At 39.1% G+C, this 19103-nt stretch overlaps 1 protein-coding gene across 1 annotated transcript in view; it reads right to left on the reverse strand.

Annotated features, from left to right (window-relative positions):
* The window catches only part of RP1 (RP1 axonemal microtubule associated), a 209716-nt gene that overhangs the window by 143711 nt on the left and 46902 nt on the right, over nucleotides 1-19103 (reverse strand). Inside the window, exons 4-13 of the mRNA XM_075744095.1 lie at nucleotides 18052-18215; nucleotides 15042-15128; nucleotides 11947-12079; nucleotides 6877-7028; nucleotides 6257-6335; nucleotides 5332-5407; nucleotides 3701-3777; nucleotides 3566-3597; nucleotides 3297-3426; nucleotides 2163-2266 (exon numbers count right to left, since the gene is read on the reverse strand). Of these exons, the coding sequence (XP_075600210.1) occupies nucleotides 2163-2266; nucleotides 3297-3426; nucleotides 3566-3597; nucleotides 3701-3777; nucleotides 5332-5407; nucleotides 6257-6335; nucleotides 6877-7028; nucleotides 11947-12079; nucleotides 15042-15128; nucleotides 18052-18215 (1034 nt within the window). The remainder of the gene's footprint in view (nucleotides 1-2162; nucleotides 2267-3296; nucleotides 3427-3565; nucleotides 3598-3700; nucleotides 3778-5331; nucleotides 5408-6256; nucleotides 6336-6876; nucleotides 7029-11946; nucleotides 12080-15041; nucleotides 15129-18051; nucleotides 18216-19103) is intronic.

Raw genomic sequence — 19103 nt, forward strand, 5'->3', positions numbered from 1 at the left:
TAACATTTTTTCAGCATTTTTAAGACTTCAGTGAATCAATATTCCTAAGGAAAACTTTCATTTCCAAGGCACTACCTTCTGAAGAAAAAGCTTCATACTCAAAAAACCTATCTATCAGATTCAATATACTTCTAAAAGTAAAGGAAAAATTGTATGGATTTTAGAAGTGGTTGTGAAACAAGTGAGCCAGCATGTCCTCTAAGTATAATTAAGTACGTATCATAAGGTCAATTGCAATTTTTGTATTGCCATTTTGTTTTATATTTACCTATCTTAATTCCAACAAGTCCAAAAAGTTTTAAATGACCACATTTTTCACATTCCCTGGGAAAAGGAACATCTTGCACAACTGAAAATAAGAAAACTGAGATCCAGATTTTTGATAGGTTGCTGAAACTCATAAAGCATGTCAGTAGCAAAGCAGAAAAGAGAAAGTTCAAATTTAAGTACCCAGTTAATAACCTCTCTGTAGTAAGATACACTGCCATGTGACAGACTGCAAGGGGTTCTCTGTATCAGAATTACACTAATGAACGCGAACACTAGGAAGTCCTGCAAGGAGGTCTGACAGTTTGCCTGGCAGCCTGACACTATCCCTGTTGAGAAATCTAACTCTACTGAGAGTACTCTATTCCCACTAATGCCAATGCCCATCACATAAGAGAGGAATGGGACCAGCTTTGACTACGAAATTATTCACTGGGTAAATAAGGGGAAGAACTCAAAAAAGTGAAAGGGAAACAGCTTCTTCTCTCATCAGTAGAAGAATTTAATCAGAAAGAATTCATTTCTACAACTCCATTTGCCTACTTGTATTCTGCAAGTGCTGAGAAAGAAAGGCAATAGTAAGACTTTGAAGATGGGATGAAACAAATCAAAATGGATCAAAACAAATCTGGAATATTTCAGTTGGCTTATGACAGGCATATTACTTAGAAAAAGATGCAAAGGAAAAATAGGCATTTAAAATCAATCCTTAGAATTTATACTTATGCAAAAAAAGGAAATCATAGAATCACAGAATAGTTTGGGTCAAAAGGGACCTTTAAAGATCATATAGTCCAACCTCCCTGCAATGAGCAGGGACATCTTCAACTATATTGTGTTGCTCAGAGCCCCGTCCAACCTGGCCTTGAATGTTTCCAGGGATGGGACATCTACCACCTCTCTAGGCAATCTGTGCCAGTGTTTCACCACCCACATCATAAAAAATTGCTTCCTTATATCTAGTCTAAATCTACCCTCTTTTAGTTTAAAACCCTTACCCCTTGCCCTGTCACAACAGGCTCTACTAAAAAGTCTGTCCCCATCTTTCCTTTAACCACCCTTTAAGTATTGAAGGCTGCAATAAGGTCTCGCTGGAACTTTCTCTTCTCCAGGCTGAACAATCCCAACTCTCTCAGCCTTTCATCATAGGAGAGGTGCTCCAGCCCTCTGATCATCTTTGTGGCCCTCTTCTGGACTCGGTCCAACAGCTCCATGTCTTGTAATGGGGCCCCCAGAGCTGGACGCAGTACTCCAGGTGGGGTCTCACAAGAGTGGAGTAGAGGGGCAGGATCACCTCCCTCGACCTGCTGGTCACGTCTCTTTTGATGCAGCCCAGGATATAGTTACCTTTCTGGGCTGCAAGCACACATTGCCGAACCATTTCCAGCTTTTCACCCACCAGTATCTCCAGGTCCTTCTCCATGGGGCTGCTCTCAATCCCTTCATCTCCCTGTATTGATACTGAGGGTTTCCCCAACCCATGTGCAGGACCTTGGACTTGGCCTTGTTGAACCTCATGAGGTTCATGGGCCCACTTCTTGAGCTTGCCCAGGTTGCTCTGGATGACATCTCGTTCCTCAGGCATGGCAAAAAGATATGAGGACATTCCAGGTACTTTGTCAACATGTGGCAAGCCAATATAAATTACGACTTGGCATGGCCTGGTATTCCTGCATCAAATCATTTAGTCTGTTAAAAAATCCTACCAAAGAGTAAAAAGTAAACTGTGAGAAAACAGACAAAACCCTATATCTAAATTTGCCTATTGGTTGGAAATTTCCTGGATTCACTTCTGCAATTCTTAGCTCTTTATCCAACTGGAAGAACAATTATTCTTTTTGAAACAGATAATGAAATGTAATTATGAAGGAGAAATCAGTAACAGCATTTCCTACCTTTCCAATTACACGGCCATTGACAAGAGCAAGAGCAAGACATGGCATCTGATGACTGCTGAATATATATATATTTCTCCTTTTGACGTTTACATCAAAAAGACCTAAGAGTTAAATGAAAAATATGTTAGAAGTATGAGAGTATATTAATTAATGTTTGCATTTAATTGCAATTGATGATTTATCATTTTCAAGGGAAAAGAATCAATCAATGTTTAACTCAACAGTTTGACCTCTCTGATCAATGAATCCCCTCGTTCCTTCAGGAAAAGGCATCTAGAGACTACTGTCTACTTCACTGCCTTGAGAAGAAAAACCTGAAGAACTAATGATAAGGAACAAATGTCTTTTGATCAGCATATATGTATTTAAAAAAAAAAAAAATCCATAAAAAGAAGCTGAGGACTCCAGTGTAATGAACTGGGCTATAGCAATGAATTGACATGATGAAAAACAGATCATGTAGGGAACATAAAGCTCTCGGGTAGGAAAAGAGAATTCATTTTCTCTGTATCTATATTAGAATTTCTAAAGCAAATCTTGCAGCATAGCTCATGACTTCTAAAATTTTAAATCTGGCCAATTTTCCAAGCAATTACCTGTTATAGCTACAAAATACTGATGAAAACTAAAGTAGTGCCATTCTTATTGTTCCCAGCAGTAACAGCAGATTTTTTAAACTGTTCTACCAGTACATTATGTTGCCCATTTGTAAGGTGCAGCTGTCTCTGGAGGACTCCTGTATGTATCTATACACTCCTATTAATGAACTATACCTGGAAATTTGAACTTGTTAGCTTAGATGGATCTAGTTACGAAAGACTGTACCTGTCCTTGCTATGGCATTTCTGTGGGAGCATTAAACTGCAGATGACAAGAAGTTTCTGTCTGGTAAGTGAAAGCCAGTCACAAGATTCCATATGAGAGGTTTTTTGTGCTTGATATGTAAACCAAGCATATAATTTCTGAGTTCTTATAGCCATTAATACATGTAAATATTTTAAGTAAGGAAAATGTTTATTATAATTATCTACTCCTATTCCTTACAGGAGTCACTGTATGAGATCACAGTGAACTATAAAGTCTTCCTTTCTCGTATCTTTTATGCATACATCCATATGAAAAATACTTTACCATATTTGTTTTTCTTGTCACCAAGAGCATCAACTCTGCTGTCTGGACTGAGACAAATGAAGCCATGGGTGAGCCTGTTGTAAAACTGAAGTGTATTGCCTTCCTGAAATTTCCACTTTTCTGCAGTCCACTAGTTTTGTAAACAAAAGCAGAAAAGACTTATGAGAAGATGATACACAGGAATTTAACGTACATGAGAACAACTGACCTGATTTCACTCAAAGTATAATTTGAATGGTTTAAATAAAAATAAAAAGGTACATTCTTACAGTTTCCTGTCTCCTGAGTTCCAGCTCTTGTCCTGTACAGATAAAAACCGTGTAATTAATTTAGAGAGCATCCTCATTCCATTTGACACAGTTGCAGTGAGGCTGGGTTCTCCCCCCGCACCAATTTTCACTTACTTCCTGGAAAAGTGCTGGTATCTGTCACAGTCAGTTCTCTAGCAATATTGCCATCATCCTGCCCCTGGTCCAGCCACCTGAAAACCAGAACCCATTTCAGTAACATAACCTTGATTGGCAACTCCCACAATACTGTATACATGGCACTTGCATACTGATAGTTCCTGTTCTATTTATTAAAGTCTCAAGGCTGACAAACAGCAATACAAATATCCAGCTTTAGTAAAAAGAGATTGACTTTGGCAAAAATGGCTTTGTTCTAGATGAAACATAAATACATGCTTTCCTGGACCGAGGTGCAAGAGCCTAAGCCAATTGATACAAATCAGAGAACTCGTATCGATCCCAGTTCAATAACAAAGGGAGCAGTGGTCATGATGTTTGCTCTTCCTGTCTGCAAGAAGGCTAGAAAAGGATGCAAACTGTTCCATGCCCTGAAAATCCCTATACAGGGAGGCAAATCCAACACAGGCAGCAATTCTACCATGTCTGAACCATACCTTTACAATGCCATTGTACCTGCTTCACATCTGCTTACATAAGTTAAGTCTAACTCCATTTGAGTGAAAAGGATTCACACGCTATGGGAGCAAGATCAGCAACCACGGCATTGGGCTCTAAGAATAACCAGCACATACCCTGTATTTTTCTGCCTGAAAAGGATTTGAACTGTCCCTAAATTATGTATGAAGCTAGCATTATAGATCTCTTCATAGCAGTTCATCTCATCTAGAATACAGAATCAAAATTAGGTCAGGGAAGGATGAGGTGCTGTATCTGATAGGCAGCAAGCCCTTACTCACACATAAATCAGTTTCAGTGTGCACATCGCTCACTCCGAGCTGTCTCAGACAGTTATTTATTCACTCCGAGAAGCGAGAGGAGGAAATAGAATTGAGGTGCCACTGGCAAGCTGCAGCTAGATTCATACGTGACTGGACTTTACCATTCCTAATATTTGCACTGATTTTTATCAATTATAATTTTTCCATAAGGTGTTGAGGATTAATCAGGCATAGATAAAATTACAAATGAGCTATAGAACAGAATATTCAGAACGGCAGCATCTGCAGGGGAAAAGGTGGGGAAGTTAGGATTGCTTCACATTACGTTGCAGCTCAGTGACAGACTGCAAGGCAAATGAGAAAAAGAGGTGTGGTCAGGCAGCTGTGCTTGTGATGGCCATTTCACAAGATATTAAAGTCTGATTCTGAGCTCATGGAACCCCAAGTTAATCTCCATACTAACTTCAGTAAAGTAGGATCAACCTGCTAGAGAGACAGCAACCTGCTTTTCTGAAAAGCCTTGCATCGCATGACATGGATGAATGGACAGACCTGCTGGTTTCAGATCCAAGGTGCTGGATATGGGGAATGGGTTGAAAAAGCACATCTTGAATAGTTTGCAAGGCACAAGAATGGAAAGCTCCCAGGCAGAACTTTTTATTGCTTTTTCATTAGCTCAAATGCACCAGAGATTTGGGGCAGGTACAACTCAGCTGTAAAAAGAATCAGACCACTTCAGCTCACTTTTTAGGAAACACATAATTTCCTTGACAGGACATCTCAGAAGAAAAACTATGACTAATTACAAATTTATTAAAAACCTAATTCAAATGAAACACCACCAACCTGTGACAAAGAAAAGTATAATCCAAATCTGTTAGAGGATCCTTGATTGTAACTTCGTCCAGAAACCAGCCGTTTCCTTAGAATAAATTTTTTGGGGAAAAAAAGTTAGTTCATGAGAGGCAGATTTAATAAAGTCTGAATTCCCATGGCTTCCTCTCTTCTACTGGAACTGCAAAATCTGCAGCTCCGCTGGCAGGTTGCTAGAGTCATGGCTGCCCTGATGGCTGGAGAGATGACTGCACCTGCGCTAGGTCCTATAGAGCTTGCTTATGGGCCTGTAAACTGCTAGGTCCCTGTCCGTCTGTCTGTCTGTCATGGCCCTGGGTGCTGCACATCCCTTCATTTAACATAGTCATTGCATAAGACTTGTTTGTTTTGCCAATCAACAAGATCAAAATAAATTGCTATGTTTTAGAATATTTAGGCTCAAGAGATTGAAAAACAGGTCTTGTGACTGCAAGAAATTTGAGTTTCACCATTAACTGGGTGTCTAATGACAAGATAGCATAGCCAAAATCTCCAACTGCATCTTTGCAGTGTAACTGATAATGCTAATCAACCTAAAATTATACTAGCCCGTTTTATCTATAGCATAGACTGCACAAGATATATTCAATGCCTTAGCGTGCAGACACTCCCCCTCTTCACTGTTTTTCCATAGGGATTAGTTGAAAATGTCAGAACATTAGCAGATGGTGTCTTTAACATAATGGTTGAGAGTATACTGAAAGTGAACAAAAATATTTGAAATTTGTGATGATACAATAAGGTAACTGTGTCACTTGAACAGAATCCTTAGAAGCCTCTGTCTTTCACTTCTAAAATATTTTCATACATTGAGTTTTAGAAATACATATTGTATTTCAAAGAAAAGGTTAATAACTTTGCAGGCAATATTCAATGACTATATAGAGAGATTTCTGACCTGACCCAAGACCATTGTGTCCTATAACAATCTTGTACAAATGTCCAAGGTGTACAGCTTCAACAGCAAAGATGTCAGTCTGCAATCAATCAACAAAATTTCAGTAAAATCTAAAAAGCAGAACATTCTTCAGCTGTGGAATCCCAAAGACCCATAAACCCATAGAACTCTTCTGTCGAGATCATCCTTTGAAATATCAGCTAAAGATGAGGTGAGAACAAACCAAGAAGGATAGATTTCCTGAAATAAAAGTAGTATGTAAACCTTATCACTCTGCTAATGAGAGTAGTTCCATTCAAGTGAATGGAATCAGAGTCAGAAAAGAGAAAACTGCTGAAAGCTTAATTGGCTAAACAATTACAAATTACAGCAGATTTCAATATTAGAAATGCAGATATAAAATGTAAAGTTTTGTTTTCTCTTCACTTATTAAATCACATTTTTAGAAGAAAACCAAAAGTACACAGCTTATCTATTTTCTAAATGAAAATTCTATCTTCCAACAGCACTGGTATACCTTTAGAAAGTATTTTTGGCTTAATGATGGAATTTTGGGGAAATATGTCTTTTCTAATAGCACTTTGCTAATAGCACCCACCTGAGAGAGAAAAGCCACTTACTTGTCCTTTTAAAAATTTCTTGGGTTTCTGTGACCTGAGCAGCTGTCTTGATCCTGTATCACCTCTTTCTCCATAGACAGAAATATAGACATCAGCCTCAGTTCCAGCATTCCACAGTTCTCCTGTTGTCACATGCACTTCATAGACAGTCACTGACAATAGAAGATGACAACCTTTCATATCACAAACACTATTAGAGTTACATTAACATCTAGCTGTGAATATATGCCTGTAGAGTCCAAATACATATGTGTCAAGGACAGTTAGAGTATAAAATCTTAAAAATTCTATTCAATATTAAGTAAAATAATGGACAAATTTGCTTTGATGTTACATTTATGCTTTTTATCCTAGACTTCTCTAGGGGAATGCAAACCGAATTGAACTTTAAATGCACAATAGTATGTCTTTGTTCTGCAATATCATTTGAAATCATCATAAAGCTGAAAAGTAAATAACATAAATCCAAGATTAGTCTCACCATAAGTGTTAAGATCAAAACTGTAACAAGCAACAGGAGCCATTAATGTTTTGAATGCACTGGTTAACCAAACAAGCAAAATCTAGTACCATACTTTTAGTTTTCTAGGATCTCAGAACTCAGAAAGCTGCATTGCTTTATTATTTTACTGATTCATTCAACAAGATAGTATAGACTTCCTTTATTACATTCCGTATGGAAATTCTTTAAAGGCTACAAATTTGGAAGGAAAAACCTAGGACTTAAATTCAATAAACTGGTGATTTAATAGACATGGATAATGCAAAATAAAATTAAATTTGAGTCAAAATCCAATGAAACTGAAATCAAGACTATGACACATAAAAATATATATCAATAGAAAACTGTGGTCATTAAAACGGAGATGTAGGAACCCCATAAAATTCAGAATTAAGATAAAAACATGCAATTATAATCTTCAGTAGAAACATGGGAAAGGCAAAGTTTACGCCAACATACAGTAACGATATTTTGTTAGAGCAAGTGAGATGCACAGATAACAAAAGAGGAAGAGAAAACCTCAATTTCTGGCACACAAGCTCTTCCAGACATAGATGTCCTTGTACTTTTCTGTCTTGCAAGTAGAAAAGAGTTTCTGGGCCATTGGGTTCAGAACAACATCAACATTATTCAATTATCAGTTTCCACTTGAAATATGTTATGAAGCTTCACTGTAACCCTCTGAAAGAGTTTGCTCCCCCATCTCACTCTCCTGATGGACAAATAACTTTTAATAACAAGTAAAAAATTATTCATGATCAGTCCCAATCTGCAATTGTGTTAAGTGGCCGTTCAGCATTTACAATTTTTCCCTTGATGGTTTTGGTTTTTTTTATGATTATCTCACATTTATTTACATGGCATTTGTGTGCAGGTTACTATACAAGCTGTCTTTAAAGATTTTGGTTTGGATAATGATAAAACAGTAAGCACTCTGCACAGGTTATTATAATGTGCCCACACAGAATGCTAGTGCTTGTTTGTTTCTAGCATCAGAGCTAACTCATTTTGAGATGATGGCTGGATACCTCTAAACTCCATGGATGTATTGCACCATAGCCATATGCTAGTAATAAGTCCAACAGAGGCTTAAAATAGGTAATGGAAAATTCAAGCAATTTTCACAATTTTTGACACTTTACCTCTTATAAGCCTAGGGATCATCCCAGCTTTATAATAAGTATTTATGAGTATTTATAATGCTTGCAGCTTTTATCCTAGGAAATAGTGACTCTTAATGGGATGTAGCTACGTCAGGGGAAGTTCAGGTTGGACATTAGGAAAAGGCTCTTCCCCGAGAGGGTGGCTGGTCACTGGAAAAGGCTCCCAAGGGAAGTGGTCACGGCACTAGGCCTGTCAGAGTTCAAGGAACGTATGGACAATACTCTCAGTCATTGTTTAGTTTTAGGTAGTACTGCAAGGAGCAGAGAGTTGGACTCGATGATCCTTATGGGTCCCTTCCAACCTGAGATATTCTATGATTCTATGTTTCTTTCCTTTAGATATTCCATTGGAAAGTGTGCAGAACAGAGATTAAGAGAAGGAACTGTATTCTTTATATCTGTTTTTGTCTGTAAGTGTAGAACATTACAGACTCGTCATTCTGAAATTAAAAATGTAAGGGTTAAGATTATTTACAAAATTTAAGTATTTCCCCTATGCCTATGAATTATGAGGCATAAAACAGGGAGGTAAAACACATATCTTTTTTTCAGATCAGCTATTATTATTTGGACAAAAGCCAGCCACATTTAAGGCACAGAAGCTTTTGACAGTCTTTAGCTAGCAGCATAGTCATGTACTATTTTTACCTACAGTACACCTGTCTCAATGCTTAAAATAGTTTTCATTTAGTTAATTAATACTATATTTTACCAACATGATTTAGCATGTCACCACCTGATTTATTTACTTCCCCAATTTTTTCTTTACAGCACACACATGAACAGGTACCCCATGAACAGACCATGGCAGAGGCAGAGAATTCATTTCTCCAGACCAACAATCCCATGTCTAAGAAAACAACGATTCTCTCTATTCCTACAATTCCCTCGTTCATTAACTATCTACTTTCCAGCTTCTGCAAGAAAGCAAAGGTCGACCAGCCACCAAACACTGTGTAACTCTGATTTATCCCCAGAAAGTAGTTCATCATCATATAATTAAAGATTGCATCATAAAACATGAGCAGAAGGGGACAAAAGTAGGATGGTTGAGGATAAAAAGTCAAACAAATGGTGCTCAGTCCCCCAGTATTAGAGCCACAAAGTCTCTGTGTAATAATTCTTAACAGTTTAATTTAGACGTTTTTCCTTTGAATAAAAAAGGCTGTTAAATCAGAAAGTGTTTCAGCCTCTTTTTATTCAGAAATTGGTTTTAAAGTGCCTCTCATCATTTCTCTTTCAGATTGAATCCAGACCTCTTCACTGTTCTGTTATCAAACTATCTTCTCTGAAGTTAAAAGCTATGTCCTCTTTTTGCTGTCTCATGCAGAAATATAATATTGGCAAAAAGACAGAGAGGCTGTCTTTCAATTACTAAGTTAGAGATGAAACTGCCTTCTCCAAAGCCTTCAGCATGACCCCTCTTATACTGAGGCTGGCAAAAATGCACAGAAGTTCTTTTCTTCCTCTCTTGTATGAGGGAGAAATTGTTAACTACAAAATGCAGATTGAGAGGATGGTTTAAGAATGCTATTCTACTCTACGATGCACCAAGATTACTTGATAATAAAAATCTTTCGTTGTATCTTTATCTCAGAAACAAGGAAACATCCTACTCAAAGAGAAGAGCCTGAAAATTAGAAGGTGGGTAAGATCAGTGTCCCAGAACATTAAGCATTTGGGGTAGAACAAATACTGCAAGTAGGGGATTGGAGCATATTCAGTATAACATGTTAATGATCATTAATTGTTTATTTAAAGGTAGGGGGATGGGGAGTGGTGGTGTTTGGTTTTTATACAAATGTGCTTGTATGTCCCCCTACACTAATAATATTAAAGTCTCCGGACCACAGAGACCAAACCTATGAGGAAGCAGGCTGACTGCCTCGGAGGCTTTTCATGCCCTCAAGGATATGAAGATCATAACCACTCAAGATCAAAAATCATTGTGGTTAGGGCTGGCCAGCCTCTACAGCATTTGATGAGCCATTTGCAGCTGCTAACTACATCACTGGAAGAAAACTCTTCTGTTGTTCTTTTTTCTCTTAAAGATGTATTAATGAGGCACAAACCTGTTTTTCTGCTTTTCTTTTCAGGCTCTAAATCTCAGTGCTCAGTCATCATAGATGGTCATAAATACAGATCTGGGCCACCTGGCTTTTTATAAAGAGATTGACTGCCCCAAGGTATGTCTCCCACATCCATGGGCCACATTCTGGACTGCTGCCCCTCAATTTCATTTATATCCTCTTCCTCTAGCCTGCACCCACAACAGTTGTTACCACAGAAGTGTCTGTTACCATTTCAGTTTTGCCAGATCAACACAGAGTACCTTAATCATACCACCAAGCATGGCTATAGCATTAAACATTCTGAAAAAGGGGGTCCATAGTTTTTAGAGAACTTTGAATGGAAGTTTCTCTCATCCCATTAATCTTGTCCTCTGCAGTTGATATGATTTTTTGGGCAAGGGAAGAGAGGAGGGCATGGAATCTGTCCTAGGTGGATCTTACTCTAGTGAAAGTTCCAGCACAAGTAATCCCGGTGTGTTATGACTATTACCCCTCTACCATCACACCCTACAGGATGGGAATCTGCACCATCATTCTTGCTCCCTCACCCACATCTCTCCTAGGATACATTGATCTTGCTATGCCCTTGTACTTTCCTTAGGCCAGAAAATAAAAATGCCATTGGGAGAGAAGCGAAGAGCAAGCACAGACTTTCTACCCCCTTCCCATTGCTGAAGCAGAGAGACTATATAACAACGACATCCAGCATGGGTTACAGGGATTGGTAGGGTAGAGCAGGACAGTAAAACACTATAAAAGCAGCAACACCCAATAATTTTTGTATAGTTTGGCATCATTCATCTTTAGAATTACAATGCAATCTTTACGTGAGTAATGGAGATTTAACACAGCCTTCTGAAATATTGTTAAAGTTTTGTTTCACACTCAGAAATTAAAAGTATTCCGGAAGCCTGTCGCAGCCACTTACAAGAAAGAAACTAAAATAGCAGTTACAATAGTCATACTGAACTATAAACCTCAGTTATTGAAAACAGAGTTCATGATCTGACTCATATATGATGGCTTCATGGTAGTTACGAATATGTGAGGGTCTTTACTATTGCCTCTATAAGCAAACACAAATGCTGAAAATCTTGCCAAAGAATGAGTCTTTCTGAAGGACCCATGAAATTCAAAGCATTAAAGATTCTCCCATCTCTTTTCCAGTGATTCTTAACCTTTTGCCTGAGTATACCCCATAACCACAGGAAAACAACACAGAAAAAGTGTTGTAGCAGCCAAAAAATAATAGAGGTCCTAATGAAAAATAATGACCTCGTCTCTATCGGCATCAGTCTGTGGCCTGACTTAGCTGATGTGGTATTGTGCTTACCTGGAAGAATAGGCTGACCCTGCTGTAGAACAGGAATCTCCATAGATATTTCCCCATCAGCCTGGTCCCAGGCCAGCCATCGATGTGCAGGGAAAGAAAACTGCTCCCCTGAGAAAAGGTTCAGCAACTGCACCTAAACAGCACCAAGAATTACAATTTAAGTTGCTGATCTCAGTCCAGATAGAACAGAAGATGAAATATGTGGGATGATGTTGAAATCGGTGCAGGTGGAGATCTGTGGCATGACTACAAAACCATGGGTTTGGGACGTATCTGCTCCCTGGATACAATTGCCCTCAGTCTGACTTTTCACTCAGATTCAAAAGTGCAGGGCAGAGTAACTCAAGCGCAGCCAAGAAAGAGGGTTTATCAGCTTGGACGCAGTCCCACAAAATATAGCTATGTTGTTCCAGCTGCTATATCCATGTGGGCTGGCACTACATGGCATGGCTTACCAAACACGAAAGTTCTCACTGGGAAGCTTGGCAATGTTTGCATTTATCTTATTTTCTTATCAGAACAGAAATTAACATGTTTTGATTCTTCAACACTGCTTGTGTAAATAAACCATGAAAGTGCTAGCCCCAACACCACTTTGCCCCACACAATTTTCTTCCATGCCCAACTTCTAGCATATAGCAGCAAAAGGACAATATACACACCAGCTGAAGAAGGGAAGGAAGTCTAGTTATTTTGCACTTCAAAGAATTCCTTAGTAAGCACCTCAGAGGCTGCTGTATATTAGAATAGTCCCTGATTAAGCTAATTTATATGACTATCTACACTAGATTTTGGACCAGCAAAGAGAAGCAAAGACACTTCTACCTGTAGTTTCACTCCTGCTCTGTGCATTGCAGAATCTAATCTCCTTAATCCGAATATTGAACAAATTGGGAATTACTGGAAAAAAATTTTACCTATTACTGGTTGAATACTAAACTTTAAAGAAAGAGATTCATCTTGTCTGAAAAACCTAGCACATCTTGGCCTGTCAACACCTACTGATGGATCTTGAAAAGGGAGCTTGGATTAGTGAAGCAGCACCTTTGTGGTCTTTCTCAGGCCTGATACTATCTCAGTACAGAAACCATGGGATACTGATGGAGGACTAGCATGCCTAACTGCCAGAAAACCTCTGCAGTTGTAGACAATGCTCTCTTAATTCAAGATCTTCCAGAAAAAAGTTGGTTTCCCAAGGAACAATGATGTTAAGCATCTGACAAGCCCACTCTAGGTTGTTTCTCTTCCATGCAGTCTAGAAATCAGTGGCAATACTCCTTTGGCTCTACCGTACAAAATACTAGGTTACTTGCAGAGTGTGTTTGATTCAATGTATTCCTTTTCTTTGACTTTCTGTCCAAAGTTGCAAAGAAGGAATTACCTAACCATGGCTGATGAATCACACCCTAAAAACTGTGCCTGATTGAGATTTGGTAAGGAGACAATTAAAATTTGTAAGCTGATAATCAATGAAACACACTGAAATGTTGAATTCTTGTTTTAAAATTTTACTATTGATTTCATTTAATATATTCTAGCTGGGAAGTGAGAAGGGGAATAATAACGTCTCATTTTTTCTTTCCTTTTTTTGGTCAGACTTCTTCAATCTCTCAATTTAAATGGGTGTCTTATACAAAGCAGGCAGTGCAGCCTCTATTCACAAAAGATGGTGTACAAGAAACCCACAAAGGTCCATTTGTTGAGTCAGATTTTATGATAACCAAAACTTCTAATACCAAGACTAAGCATACAAATGAACCTCTTCTGTAAGAGAAAACCCATTGTTCTCGTCTAGCTTCTCAATTCAAATACACTTTATAAATTGCTGGTAACCTGTTCCTCTGTCTCACAGGACTAAGCTATGAGGTATTTTCCACCCTTTCACTGCTTCCACACACACATTTATGAAAAGAAAACCAGCAAGAAATGGAAGAAAAAGGTATCTTAAATGATATTCTGACTCCAGGATTCCCCAAAACACAGTACAGCTGGAAAATACCTAGGCTTTATAATCGGCAATGATCTCCTGAATTGAAAGAGATATAATCCCTATAGTCCTAGCATGAAACCTCTTAGACTGATATGACCAGTGACACAACATTTCAATGTAGACATGCATTGGCTCAAGGTATGAACTCACAGGATATTGCCCAAACTTCAGTTAACACTGCCCAGACCTTACTTACTCTTCATTCTGAGAGTTAGTCCCAGATGAAAACAACTAGTTAAAGCATCAAATAGCCACAGGGTTTGAACATTGATCAGTGAATATTTAACTTCAGTGGACACTTTATATTAGATAGATTTACCCTTAAGTATGATAATAAAGAGTTTACCAGCAGCTTCTAAGGCCCTTCATAAACTGCTGTCGCTTAACTGAAGGATAAGAAACTCTGGCATAAAGAGGGAAGTGTTTCAGGCCTGTGTAGCATATCATTGGCACACATAGTACACAACTGATGCTGAGGATAAAAGCCAGATCCTTTCATTCCCAGTCCAAAAACCTATAAACTATGCTTCATGAGTGAAGCTTAAAACAGAACTAGCTGACTCTCTCTGCTTTATTATCTTTGCTTTACCTGCATTAAGATCTTTTTTAAATAAGGGGGGGAAAGAACCTGTTATTGTATTTTTCCCCTCAGAGATGAAGAACTAGAACCATTTGCAATGTAGCTCTGGTGCTGTGCATAATGATCCAGCATCAGCCACAGATTTGAGGAGGACTTGGCTAGACTGAGTTCAATGACTTTCTGGGTCTCAGCAAACTCTAGACACTCTGTAGCATACAGACTGTAGAAGGCTCAGACTACAGCAGCCAACTTAAGCAGTCTTTCTTGCTGCCCAGTCAGACATTTTTAAAGAAACATGATGTACAGCTTTCACTAAACTGCAAAGCAGCAGCCAAGACATACCATCGTGAGCTGCCTTTAATTCCACACAAAAGCAGTCCTTCATAAATAATGTCTTAAATGAAGCTGTAAGCATTTGATGAGGCCAATACAATTATCCCAGGGATTTTTTTCTGATTCGTATTTTGACTCCACTGTCATAGTGACTGCTTTTTGAAAGATAAAATTCTTTCTCACTGCTTTTACCTCTTCACAGTGCCAGGCAGGGGAGTTTCCTGTATTTGTATGTCCTATGCGTATTTTGTAGAGATGTCCTATATTTCCAGTATTAACCTGTAAAAGAAACACAACTGATGAAACACAGAACATTTGTTAAAAGGAAAAGACATAGAATCATAGAATCATAGAATCATAGAATCATAGAATCATAGAATGGTTTGGGTTGGAAGGAACCTCAAAGACCATCTAGTTCCAACCCCCCTGCGGGGGGCAGGGACACCCTCCACTAGACCAGGTTGCCCAAGGCCTTATCCAACCTGGCCTTAAACACTTCCAGGGATGGGGCCTCCACAACCTCTCTGGGCAACCTGTTCCAGTGCCTCACCACCCTCACAGTAAAGAATTTCTTTCTAATATCTAATCTAAATCGACCCTCCTTCAGCTTGAACCCATTACCCCTTGTCCTGTCACTACACTCCCTCATAAACAGTCCCTCACCAGCTTTCCTGTAGGCCCCTTCAGGTACTGGAAAGCCACAATTAGATCTCCCTGGAGCCTTCTTTTCTCCAGGCTGAACAATCCCAACTCTCTCAGCCTGTCCTCATAGGAGAGGTGCTCCAGCCCTCTGATCATCTTTGTGGCCCTCCTCTGGACTCTCTCCAACAGCTCCATGTCTCTCTTGTACTGGGGCCCCCAGAGCTGGATGCAGTACTCCAGGTGGGGTCTCAGGAGAGCGGAGTAGAGGGGCAGGATCACCTCCCTCGACCTGCTGGTCACACCTCTTTTGATGCAGCCCAGGACACAGTTGGCTTTCTGGGCTGCAAGCGCACACTGCCAGCTCATGTTGAGCTTCTCATCCATCAATACCCCCAAGTCCTTCTCCTCAGGGCTGCTCTCAATCCATTCCTCACCCAGCCTATAGTCGTACTTGGGGTTGCGCCGACCCACATGCAGGACCTTGCACTTGGCCTTGTTGAACTTTGTGTGGTTCACATGGGCCCACCTCTCCAGCCTGTCAAGGTCCCTCTGGATGGCCATGGTCCCTTCCCTCCATCGTGTCGACCACACCACACAGCTTGGTGTCGTCGGCAAACTTGCTGAGGGTGCACTTGATCCCACTGTCCATCCCACATGCCACAGAAATTAATTTAGTAACTGTCAGGTGACATTTTTGTTTAGAGGAATTAAATATTCTGATATTTAAACAAATGTTTCCAAAATATTTTGCTCTGGATAACCATTAGAAGCTTGGCTCTTTTGAAGGATAACCCTCAAAATCCTGTTGGCCTGCCAACCCCATTTAAATGGCTTCAGGAAGCTGCTGTAGCTATTTTGTTCCCAACTGAATGCTGGCCTCAGTGCAAGATGAATACAGATTGTATGTATGACTAAAAAGCATCAGTGTCTTGACCCTAAAACCTGGCTTAGTTCAGCATCTATACCACTGACCTGCTTTCTGTCGCCCAGGCACCTCCTATATACCTCTGAGTTTCTCCCTGCCCCTCCAGGAGGGTATGCCTTACAAGTTCGGAAACAATTATGTTCAGCTTTGATGTTTCTTTTTACAAATCATTTCAATTAAATCAACTTTAAAAGCTGTATTTGAAAGATTAGCTTTTGGTCAGGCTGGATGAGTATGTCCAGTACAGATAACAGGGTGCTGAGGGAATAACTTTGAGTGCAGGTTATTCAAACAACTAGTTATGAACTTAAGTGTAGAAACAGAAAGCTTATCTTCAAGGAACTGGAAACACACCATGAGTGTGTTCCCTCCTTGCTGTATCATTTTTTTTCTTATTATATAGTCTGGATTTGCTATCCTTCTGTTGTCTCCTGTAGAATTAATTCTCATGTTTTCATTTACAGTGTAGAGGTGAGTGTGAACTGAACTTCCCTGAACTCAGTGCTATAAACAATAAAGAGAGCAGTGAGGACAGACCAGAGTTAACTGAGATCTAGCATAGAGCACAAGCAGAGAGGCTTTTCTCTTTCTATATGTTTCAGAGTAATTGTATTCAGTGCTACGGATACTCACCGAAGAGGGGAATCCTAGGTCCCAAACCAGGGACTGCCTCTATATTTTGCATTTAAAAGTCATTTGAGGAGAAATTAATTGCAATAATGGGAGCAGGAAACAGAGCCAACAACATGTATTGTGGGAGAGTATTTTTATCCGTCAGGCACCTGGATTCTTATTTGATCTACTCCTTTCAATCTTATATTTGGGTTTTTTTGATATCACAGATGGAGAATGGCATGCTATTGGAGGTGCTGGATTCTTCTGAGAAAATCAGGCTGAAGAGGGCTAAGAACTGCATTTCCTATATCCCAAATAGCTACAAGGTTACTGTGAAAAAGGTGAAGTCTTCATCAGTACTGTCATCAAATACCACTGCTCAGAAGGGGACTTGCTGTGCTGGATGCTAACAACGGAAGCAGCTGTTTGTTACATGGCCCTATAGGTGACACCTGCTAGAGTCACCCACTGACAATTCCATATACATACTCAGGCTATGCAGGTTTTGAGAAGAGACCTATTCTACCTCACTTAAATCACCATGCCACAAGACTGATGGAGGATAAATTTGCTTGTGTGTCTGGGAGCAGAAAAAGCTTCAGGTGGACAGACTTTATTACAGGTATAAAAATTGCCATTACTTAAATAAAGCAGCAGGTATTTAACAAAGTTAAAAATTTACTAATTCTTCACTTCCTCATTTTTAATATTGTAGCCCCATTTCAAATTTAAAAAATAAACAAGTATCTGTTGTCCTATATGTCTTGGTATTTTCTTGTGCACTATGTAAATTAACCACTGGTTCTTCTTAAACAGACAAGAAATATGTTGGATCAAATCAGCTTTGGATAGGTGAGTGAGGAAGGATACTAAATTTAGTTCTACATTTAAATCCCATTTCTTGTTTCCAGATATGTGTACATTACCAAAAACTGACTGTCTTTTCATCACATAGATTTTGAAATGTCATGCAATGTGGCAGGATACAAGAGGGCAACACAATGAATATATATTACTTACTGTGAAGATGTCTTCATTGCCTCTCTGAAATAATTTTCCCTCCTCTCCATCAAGAAAAATAGGCCCCGAACTGCTGTGATCTCCATACAATGTAACATAAACCTTTGAGCTTGTTCCTGCAGATGGCATATCACTGGTGAGGACTGACACTTTCCATTTCCTAGCTATCAAAACATAAAAAGACTCACTGAATTACTAAACTCAAGATTCTTAAGCAAAATGCATTTTAGTAATCAAAATTCTAAATAATATCATGTCAATGAATACAGAAATACCTATTTCACAAAATTACAGCAGGCAAATATTGAGTTTGCTATGTTGGCCAAGCAAAATTCAAGAAATGTCAGGTTTCATTCACATCAAATTTGCACGAATGTAGATCACTTTTCAAACAGACTTTTGAAATATTGTATTAACTTGTATTAAATATGGCTTTCTATTTACTTAGGACATATCAGCTCTGCCCAATGCAGTGCTGTGCAATGACAGCCACGCAGGCTCTCAGCAAGCTAGCTCTGGAACTATAAGCCCATCACTTCAAGCATTAAGGTCTCTCAAAGCAGATTATCTCTGCTGGAAGACACCTCTTCCAGAAAGGATCTCTATCTCTGCAAAGATGGGCTGACCTCTCTGTGATGGGCCACACAGTTGTAACAGCTTGTTTGGAATCCATCGAAGGATTACCAACGTATTCCTGCATTGCAGTGTTGGCGTTATACTCTGAGATACCACTACTCTTTCTATGGTTAAATTTCATAATTATCAAGACCAAGTATATGGATTTAGGCTTTGGTTTAGTGGAAGCAGAGTGTCAATGGCATGGAATTAAGGGAAATAGTATCACTGAGGGATGGCTGATAACAGGAAGGAATATTAAGAAAACACCCTCACTCCCAGTGTTTCTACACAGCCGATACCCATCTTAAATGGCATACATTTAAGCACCTCCCAAGCTTGCTAAGATCATTTTGCACCACTGATTAATATCACTGTTTCTTAAAGAACTTCCTTTAAAGTACAGCAGCAGTAATAAAAGGGCCTTACAGACTACA

This window comes from Balearica regulorum, chromosome 2, assembly GCF_011004875.1.
Source record: "Balearica regulorum gibbericeps isolate bBalReg1 chromosome 2, bBalReg1.pri, whole genome shotgun sequence".
Taxonomy (NCBI): domain Eukaryota; kingdom Metazoa; phylum Chordata; class Aves; order Gruiformes; family Gruidae; genus Balearica; species Balearica regulorum.